General features: G+C 42.1%; 1 protein-coding gene across 30 annotated transcripts in view; it reads left to right on the top strand.

Annotated features, from left to right (window-relative positions):
* LOC126336460 (uncharacterized) overlaps positions 1-9,973 on the top strand; it is a 231,731-nt gene extending 221,758 nt beyond the window's left edge. For all 30 annotated transcript variants that reach the window (XM_050000181.1, XM_050000184.1, XM_050000174.1 and 27 more), the window contains one exon: positions 9,704-9,973. In XM_050000181.1, coding sequence (XP_049856138.1) covers positions 9,704-9,858 — 155 coding nt within the window. In that variant the 3' untranslated portion in view covers positions 9,859-9,973. The remainder of the gene's footprint in view (positions 1-9,703) is intronic.
* Positions 9,974-10,322: the final 349 nt, after the last annotated feature.

Genomic DNA, 10,322 nt, shown 5'->3' with positions numbered 1-10,322 from the left:
CCAGACTGTGCATATGGCCGGACTTACAGTTGTCAGGGGCGGTCAGTTTTATTGGCCAGCCTAAGTGGATGACTCGGACTTAGTCTCTGTGGTGGCCGGCCGGCGGTCAGTTTTATTGTTTGAGACTGTACATTGTAACATCATTTGAGTCACTTCACAAGGTAAAGTAAAGGAATAAATTTCACAGTGAAATGTTCCTAGATCAAGGTTGTGCTCACTTACACGTCTCGCACACTAACGTACTGCAAGCAGATCCGATAAACACAAGATAATGTCCATACAAGAGAAAGAATCAGACAGTATCCGATTACAGTTTAGTGTTCAGAGACTGGCAGCTCCACATCATATACCGGATGACTATAATTAAAGTACGACTTCTACGGAGGTCCAGCGCTGGCTGTAATTATCATAAGACAGCGAAAGTTGGTAGATATGCTACTGTGTTATTGTGGAAGAGATTTACGCTGGAATCAATTTATTTCATTACAGAAGAACTAAATTTTTTCTTCTAAATGATAAAGTTCTAGAGTATAGGACGATACAGTACTAACATCTGGAAACAATGGAGAGTGTCAGACTCCCCATAACGCTACAAATTATAAGTTCCAAGGAAGAAGAGATAGAGGAAGGTCATCCCAATGATAGGAACCGTAATAGGCAATTTGTCTAATATCTGAAGAGAAGAAGAAGAAGAAGAAGAGGAAAAAAGAAGAAGAAAAATTTATTCATTTCCGGTGCTCATTTTGAGCAAACTGTGTAAGTGGTGGTTTAGAATAAAATTAACATTATGCCTTTCTCACTTATTTGACCGTTTCCATCCACATACTGTTCCTCACCCGTTACGTTTAGAAACATTTCTACGCGTCTTTCTTGCATTCACAGCATCAGATTTTCACCTGGTGACCAAGGTCGGAAGAGGTGACATTATCTACATCTACATCTACATCTACATCTACATCCATACCCCGCAAGCCACAGGACGGTGTGTGGCGGAGGGCACCTTGAGTACCTCTATCGGTTCTCCCTTCTATTCCAGTTTCGTATTGTTCGTGGAAAGAAGGATTGTCGGGATGCTTCTGTGTGGGCTCTAATCTCTCTGATTTTATTCTCATGGTCTCTTCGCGAGATATACGTAGGAGGGAGCAATATACTGCTTGACTCTTCGGTGGTGGTATGTTGCCGAAACTTTAACAAATGCCCGTACCGAGCAACTGAGCGTCTCTCCTGCAGAGTCTTCCACTGGAGTTTATCTATCATCTCCGTAACGCTTTCGCGATTACTAAATGATCCTGTAACGAAGCACACTGCTCTCCGTTGGATCTTCTCTATCTGGTACGGATCCCACACTGCTGAGCAGTATTCAAGCAGTGGGCGAACAAGCGTACTGTAACCTGCTTCCTATGTTTTCGGACTGCATTTCCTTAGGATTCTTCCAATAAATCTCAGTCTCGTATCTGCTTTACCGACGATCAACTTTATATGATCATTCCATTTTAAATCACTCCTAATGCGTACTCCCAGATAATTTATGGAATTAACTGCTTCCAGTTGCTGACCTGCTATTTTGTAGCTAAATGACAATGGATCTATCTTTCTATGTATTTACAACACAATACACTTGTATACATTGAGATTCAATTGCCATTCCCTGCACCATGCGTCAATGCGCTGCAGATCCTCCCGCATTTCAGTACAATCTTCCATTGTTACAACCTCTCGATACACCACAGCATCATCTGCAAAAAGCCTCAGTGAACTTCCGATCTCATCCACCAGGTCATTTATGTATACTGTAAATAGCAACGGTCCTATGACACTCCCCTGCGGCTTACCTGAAATCACTCTTACTTCGGAAGACTTCTCTCCATTGAGAATGACATGCTGCGTTCTGTTATCTAATAACTCCTCAATCCAATCACATAATTCGTCTGGTAGTCCATATGCACTTACTTTGTTCATTAAACGACTGTGGGGAACTGTATTGAACGCCTTACGGAAGTCAAGAAACACGACATCTACCTGGGAACCCGTGTCTATGGCTCTCTGAGTCTGGTGGACGAATAGCGCGAGCTGGGTTTCACACGACCGTCCTTTTCGAAACCCATGCTGATTCCTAGAGAGTAGATTTCTAGTCTCCAGAAAAGTCATGATGCTCGAACATAATACGTGTTCCAAAATTCGACAACTGATCGACGTTAGAGATATAGGTCTATAGTTCTGAACATCTGTTCGATGTCCCTTCTTGAAAACGGGGATGACCTGTGCCCTTTCCCAATCCTTTGGAACGCTACGCTCTTCTAGAGAGCTACGGTACACCGCTGCAAGAAGGGGGGCAAGTTCCTTCGCGCACTCTGTGTAAAATCGAACTGGTATCCCATCAGGTCCAGCGGCCTTTCCTGTTTTGAGCGATTTTAATTGTTTCTCTATCCATCTGTCGTCTATTTCGATATCTAACATTTTGTCATCTGTGTGACAATCTATAGAAGGAACTACAATGCAGTCTTCCTCTGTGAAACATCTTTGGAAAAAGACATTTAGTTTTTCGGCCTTTAGTCTGTCATCCTCTGTTTCAGTACCATTTTGGTCACAGAGTGTCTGGACATTTTGTTTTGATCCACTTACCGCTTTGACATAAGACCAAAATTTCTTAGGATTTTCTGCCAAGTCAGTGCATAGAACTTTACTTTCGAATTCATTGAACGCCTCTCGCAAAGCCCTCCTCACACTACATTTCGCTTCACGTAATTTTTGTTTGTCTGCAAGGCTTTGGCAATGTTTATGTTTGCTGTGAAGTTCCGTTTGATCCGCAGCAGTTTTCTAACTCGGTTGTTGTACCACGGTGGCTCTTTTCCATCTCTTACGATCTTGCTTGGCACATACTCATCTAACGCATATTGTACGATGGTTTTGAACTTTGTCCACTGATCCTCAACACTGTCTGTACTTCAGACAAAGCTTTTGTGTTTAGCCGTCAGGTACTCTGTAATCTGCTTTTTGTCAGTTTTGCTAAACAGAAAATTCGTCCTACCTTTTTTAATATTTCTATTTAAGGCTGAAATCATCGATGTAGTAACCTCCTTATGATCGCTGATTCCCTGTTCTGCATTAACTGTTTAAAATAGTTCGGGTCTGTTTGTCACCAGAAGGTCTAATATGTTATCGCCACGAGTCTGGTCTCTGTTTAACTACCCAAGGTAGTTTTCCGATAAAGCACTTAAAAATATTTCACTGGATTCTTTGTCCCTGCCACCCGTTATGAACGTTTGAGTGTCCCAGTCTATATCCGGCAAATTAAAATCTCTACACAGAACTATAACATGGTGGGGAAATCTACTCGAAATATTTTCCAAATTATCCTTCAGGTGCTCAGCCACAACAGCTGCTGAGCCCGGGGACCTATAGAGACATCCAATTACCATGTCTGAGCCTGCTTTAACCGTGACCTTCACCCAAATCATTTCACGATTTGGATCTCCGTCAATTTTCTTCGATACTATTGCACCTCTTATCGCTATAAACACGCCTCCCCCTTCAATGTCCAGCCTGTCTCTGCGGTATACATTCCAATCTGAGTTTAGGATTTCATTATTATTTACATCTTGTTTCAGCCAACTTTCTGTCCCTAGTACTATATGGGCGCTGTGACCGTTTATTACTGAGAGCAGTTCTGGGACCTTTCTATAGACGCTCCTGCATCTTACTAGTAACACATTAATATTGTTATTCCTTGTTGCATTTTGCCTACTCCTACCTTACCGCGTCTCAGGAGGTGTCTTGTCGGGCCTAGGGAGGGAATTCTCTAACCTAAAAAAACCCCATGTGCGCTCCACACGTACTCCGCTACCCTCGTAGCCGCTTCCGGCGTGTAGTGCACGCCTGACCTATTCAGGGGGAACCTACATTTATCCACCCGATAGCGGAGGTCGAGAAATTTGCGCCCCAGCTCTCCGCAGAATCGTCTGAGCCTCTGGTTTAAGCCTTCCACTCGGCTCCAAACCTTGGAGACTAAGAGTGGCAGAAAAGGAAGATTGGGACTTGAAGATGACAGAACGGTACTTACATGACCTGATTGGTGACACAGAAGGCTATATATTCTGCAGATGATGCGTAAAAATTTTATTTGTGGCAAATAAATATGTCAGCCGGATTACAAAAGTTTGTGCTACAACGTTCACTCGTTACAAAAACTTCTTATTCATTCAGTACCACTGCATCTCCAGAGCCTGCTAGAAAATCTTTAATATCGAGCAGTCAAAGGAAAACGAGACCTTTGGAAAAAAGTTTGTAAATCGTTTATTATTCCAAAATCAATCGCCATAACTGTTAAAATATGCATGCCATTATGAGACAAGACGGTAAGTTCTTTCATGGAAAAAAATGTGCGAGTGTCTACTGTAATGGGATGCCCTCCTCCAACGTTACCTTTTTTTATAGAAATAACCTATACCATTTCTACTATCGATTCTTGTATAAGTGAAATTAATTTGTTACGTACTAATCTTTATGTGCGTTTAAAACTACTCTTCTTTTAAAAATATTTGGAATTACTAAATTTCTGGCATACTTAAAATTCATATTATTGATTGCTCAATCTGACGGTAATCATAAAATTTATTTCTGGACTCATTTACAAAATAATGGTATGTTTCAGAGAAGATTCTTCTTTTGTCAAGCAACTTTATAAACTGTTTTGCTTTGTAAACTCTTTGGAATATTGTGAGTACCGCAGCATGTTGCTGGGAGTCGTGGGCATGCCTCTCATGCAGACAGACATTTTATTATGATCGACACTAACTATGATATTAGGAACATTACGTGGAAATTGTGAGAACGGTGTGATACTTAATAATACGACAAAGAATAAAATTCAAGAAATATACAGGCAAATCTTCATCAGTTATTTAGTCATGAGGAACCCATAACTTTAAACCAAAATTTCCACCTCAAGAATGTACCCACAGACGAAAGACTTGGAACCAACAACAACAAGAGAAAACGAAGATAAGTAAAAAGTTTTTTCTTTTGTATGCCTTACGCCTCTCGAAGCTTTTGAAACTAATGAAGAAGAAGTGTAATGGAGATGTGTGGGAGGGTGTGATTACACTACTAAACCATGGTGTGCACCTCTTGGTCCTGGGCAATTCAACGACAGCGAATGTGTTTCGGCCTGGCTTGAAAAATAAAGAAATCGTATGAAGCCACGTTGGAACCGCATGGAGGATGTGTCATGGCTTCGCGGTGGAACTTCTGTAGCGTAGTCGATACAATCTTGGTAACGAGTGGGCGAACCCACATGCGGTTTCTACATTTTTCGAGCCCTGAATTAAGACATTCGTGTCGTTGGTTTGCTTTGGACGATGAGGTGCACACATGGGTACAAGCAAGGTTCCGGAGCCAACTGCAGACTTTTTCCGTGAATGCATTGACTGTTTTGTCTCACAGTGGGATAAATGTATTAGCAATTATTGCGTGTATTTTTGAAATAATAAACCGATTACTCTTTTTTCTTTTTCATCGGTCTCGATTCCACTTGCCTGCTGCTTATATATAACTAAAGTAACATTTCCTTTATTTCAGTTTATTAATTCCAACAGTCTTTTTTGATGGCCAGCAGCTCCAATTAATCTTATAGATGTCAATGACAAATGTCCGCCACCGTAGATGAATGCACAGCGCGTCGGATTGTTATGCCGGGGATGGAGGGGGCGGGGAGGTTCGATTCCGAGCTGGGCTGGAGGTTTCCTCCTCCCAGGGACTGAGTGTTTGTGCCGTCATTTCATCCTCATCGACGCTCAAGTCGCCGAAGTGGTTGGTTCAAATGGCTCTGAGCACTATGTGACCTAACTTTTGAGGTCATCAATCGCCTAGAACTTAGAATTAATTAAACCTAACTATCCCAAGGACATCACACACTTCCATGCCCGAGGCAGGATTCGAACCTGCGACCGTAGCGGTCGCTCGGCTTCAGACTGTAGCGCCTAGAACCGCACGGCCACTCCGGGTGGCGCCGGACCATGCGATAGGGTCTACCCACCTGGAGGTACTCGTCACACGACATTTTGTTTTCAATGACAAAATCGTCTTATTGGTGACTGTTACGTCAAAATAGTTGCAATATATATTTTACAAAAAAGGAAATTAACTCTCAAGTTCTTAATAGGTCGATAAAATGTAGCAAGAGTGTCACTTACATTATGTATAGTGTCAAATAAGGTGGTTCACAATCAGTGAGATTTTAAATAGGAAGGAGGACAATGCGCTTTTTTCATGACAGAAAACTTCTCTGCCTTTTGATTTAAAACACGTTATTTAAATATGATGATGAAAACTTCGTCCGCTTTCACATATGCACGCATTATTTCTCCATGTTCAAGACAGGACAACTTGGTAAACTCCAGATTTCGCAGAACCTTCAAGAAAGCGGGAACCATTTTTGTTGAGAGCCCGTGCGTACCCTAGGCTTATATATATTTATTATCGTTCGTGCCCTCAATCCAAATAAAAGAACTCAGTAGGTGACCAACACCACTTAAAATTGTGTAAAATATTTTTCTGATGTTCTCTAACAAGAAAGTCGATATGTTCATCGCTACGGACTCGACGGAATCATACTCGCTTTGTAAGTATGATTTATAAATTCTCAAATGACTCTTAACTCATTCTAGTGACACAAGATAATTTTCTTTGTGAGTGTTTTGGAAATAAGTAAATACCCTAACAGATAAAATTTTGTAGGACCTCAAATAAGAAGACAGTGCATACGGAAGACTGTGTTGATATAAAAATGTGTACCTTATACAACAACAGTTAATTGTAAAACCTTGTTAGCCAACCCATTTGTGATGCTGTGTCTATAATCTTATGAGTTACTGCATCGACCAGAGCGTGGCTATGTATCCCCACCACCAAATAAGACACAATGCAGTAATGGGAAAGCCCGTCACACCTAGCTGGTTTCAGACGGGTGGGGGAAATGTGCGGTGTATATAAGCCGCACAGAAACCCCACAGTGGCATCAGTCATTGCCTGCTCCACCTGTACCACCTTCAGCAGCAGCAATGAGGATCCTGGTGAGTGGTTTCTACACATGTGTGCTGTTATCCGTATATCCACCCGAGCTACGATGATCACGTTCATCTACTGACTGTGAAAGAGTGATAGCATCATCCCTTCTTTTATTCATTGAATTAAGAAAGAATTAGTGAAAGATAATGCTCGGATTCGTACTACCATTCACTGTTAAGTGTGCAGTGGACTAAACTTTTGCTCCATTTTTTTAAATAAGTGCCAGTACTGCCTCTTCTGCAGTGGCATCTCTTCATGTCGAGAAAAACTGAAATATAGCAATGCATTAGAGTCTGATGATTAAAAGTAGCACAAGATGAAAAGCAGTAATGCTACAACAAACTGACTTCATTATATGTAAACTGAAAGTGGAGGGTAAATAAGGGAATGGAAATGGAACGCAGTATTGATGTCAGCTGTACCGGAACAAGACGCGAAATCAGCGGCGACGAGCGAAAATGTGGCCCGGATCGGGATTCGAACCCTGCTTACTAGGCAGGTGCGTTAACCACTATGTTCCGGGTGGCAGAGTAGTTAACACATCTGCCTAGTAAGCAGGAGATCCCATATTCGAACCGCGGTCCGGAACAAATTTTCGCTCGTCGCCGCTAATAATGCTTAATGTTCCGATGAAGTTGACATCAGTAGACCGTTCCCTTTACTCCCTCCCCCCCTTTCCACCTTCAATTTACATATAACGTATCACAGCTGTTGTTTCCATATGGTGGCAGTACTTTCGGACATGTCGGAAGGAACAGACACCTCCCATTCATATAAATCTGACGCCATCCTTACTACTTTCAGTGCCGAATAAGAGCTCATGTTAATGGATGTGGACATGCGTAAACATAAGTTTGAGATAACTCACATGGTCATCACGTTGGACATTTCGATGCACTTGATGCCTGTCATCTTGTAAAAACTGAAGTACGTTCCTGAGCAACGGAAGGATACATTACATCATTACAAAAAATTGAACCGTGTGGCAAACTACATTTTCTTGTCATAACAACGTATTCAGCTGTACCCTGCAGAGGTTGATAACCTGAATAGAACAATCAATGAAACATACCCGAGGTAATATTCAGGGCATAGTTTTGTTAAGTTACTTAAACGCTTCATGGACCATAATTACGTACTCACGATATCATATGGACTAATTAATTTTACGTCTACATTTTTCATCTCCTGTTAAAAATTACGGAAATAAACTGTGAAAAATTCTAGCTCTCTTGTTTACACAGTATCAGTTTTAATGATAACTCTGGAGACTATTAAAAATATTTTAGTTACTGTAAACAGAAACGAAAAATAATTACTTCACAAAGGACTGACAGCTTAAAATGCTGCCTCGCATAAGATATTAGTTTGTTTTACTAATACAAACGTTATGGTGAGACTTGAGATGGATTACTTAACCCAATGAATATTCTGAGTGAACTTTATCCTTCACTTCACTATTGTTCAATAGAAAAAATTTTACTGTCGTGCAGTGTTAAAGTCTAGTGTAATATTTCTGAACTACATATTTCTTTATAAAGAACACAAGTCCTAAGGAAGTACTGTTACTATAGTTTCATTTACTTTGATTTTGTCGCAAATTCATAAAGAAGCTTAATTTGTCATCCAAATTGACACCAACGACGCATTTCTCAAGGAAACAGTACAGACAAAATTCGTAGGTATGTCAGGACCTGCACCGTGACTTGGTTACCTTTATATTAGATAACGTTCTTAGCGGATGAACTGTGTATAAACAAAAAGCAAATCCAGTTGTATAGGAACCCCTGTATCTAACGGCATATCGCTTACCTACAAGAAAAAATAAATGCATGAAATCTACATTATAAGCACGAATACAGACACAGAAAGCATTTTTTCGTTTCATGTTGCGTGAGACGATACTCATGTCAGAGAAGTTCAGTGTTACGTAATTATATTACTAAGAATTACTACCCAAAATCATCATGGGTGTTGCTAACATGCAATTAATTATGCATTAAATACCGAAACCTCTCTCTCACATAAAACGTTACTCTCACAAGTTAGTTAGTTAGTTTTAAGCAGTTCTAGGGGACTGATAACCTCAGATGTTAAGTCCCATAGTGCTCAGAGCCATTTCTGAAATTTGGTTTTCATATTTTGTGCTGTAATTTTCAGGTGTGCGTGTTCGTGTTCGGACTGGCTCTGGCCGAGGAGAAGCAGGTAGATAAAAGGGGAGTGATTGGTTCCCTGGGTAGCTATGGTGGAGGCGCTTCTATTGGCGGGGGATACGGGGGCGGCTATGGGGGCGGCTTTGGTGGTGGTTATGGAGGTGGCTACGGAGGTGGCGTCAGCTCTGCAGTTGGAGGAGGTCAAGTGACCAACATCGCCATCACCAAGCAGGTCCCCGTGCCGTACCCAGTACCAGTGCAGCGTACTGTCCCAGTACCAGTCAGGGTTCCTGTCACGGTGCCAGTCAACAGGCCGGTACCGGTGCCCGTCCCACAGCCGTACCCTGTCCCCGTGCAGAGGCCAGTCCCAGTACCCGTGAGTGTCCCTAGCCCAGTCCCCGTACCAGTACCACAGCCTGTCGTCGTCAACCAGCCGGTACCTGTCGTCGTGGGAGGCGGAGCTGGTGTCGGCGGAGGCCTCGGAGGCGGCTACGGCGGCGGCATTGGTGGAGGCTACGGTGGAGGCTACGGAGGAGCCATCGGAGGTGGTTATAGCGGTGGCTACACAGGTGGCTACAGTGGTGGCTACTCTGGAGGCATTTCTGGAGGCTATGGAGGCTACGGGAAATACAGCCACTAACATCAGCAGCTGACACCAACATCTCAGACAAAACATGCCACCAGAGATTCATTGTGTAGTTTTTACAGCCATATGTAGCTGCAGCATGAAATAAAAAGAATGCATGAGATACACATTTCATTTGTTATTATCGCCCTTAAAAGTAATTCGATTCTGAATTAATTCTGTTCCTATGTTTAAATCAGAAATCCCCTTCACTGTGGATCAATATTTGGTGTCAGACCAAAGCTAACCGTTTGGGCAGTTAGGAAAGTTTGTTTTTGTCTTCCAAAACCAAATGTCCTATTTTCTCCCTTTGGTATCAGACGGAACAAAAAATGTTCAAATGTGTGTGAAATCTCATGGAACTTAGCTGCTAAGGTCATCAGTCCCTAAGCTTATACACTACATAATCTAAATTTCCTTAGGACAAACACACACACCCATGCCCGAGGGAGGAGTCAATCCTCCGCCGGGATCGGCCG

This window comes from Schistocerca gregaria, chromosome 2 (assembly GCF_023897955.1).
Source record: "Schistocerca gregaria isolate iqSchGreg1 chromosome 2, iqSchGreg1.2, whole genome shotgun sequence".
NCBI classification, from domain to species: Eukaryota; Metazoa; Arthropoda; class Insecta; order Orthoptera; family Acrididae; genus Schistocerca; species Schistocerca gregaria.
Note: the sequence above shows the minus strand (reverse complement) of the source record. Positions and strands in the feature narration are given on the sequence as shown.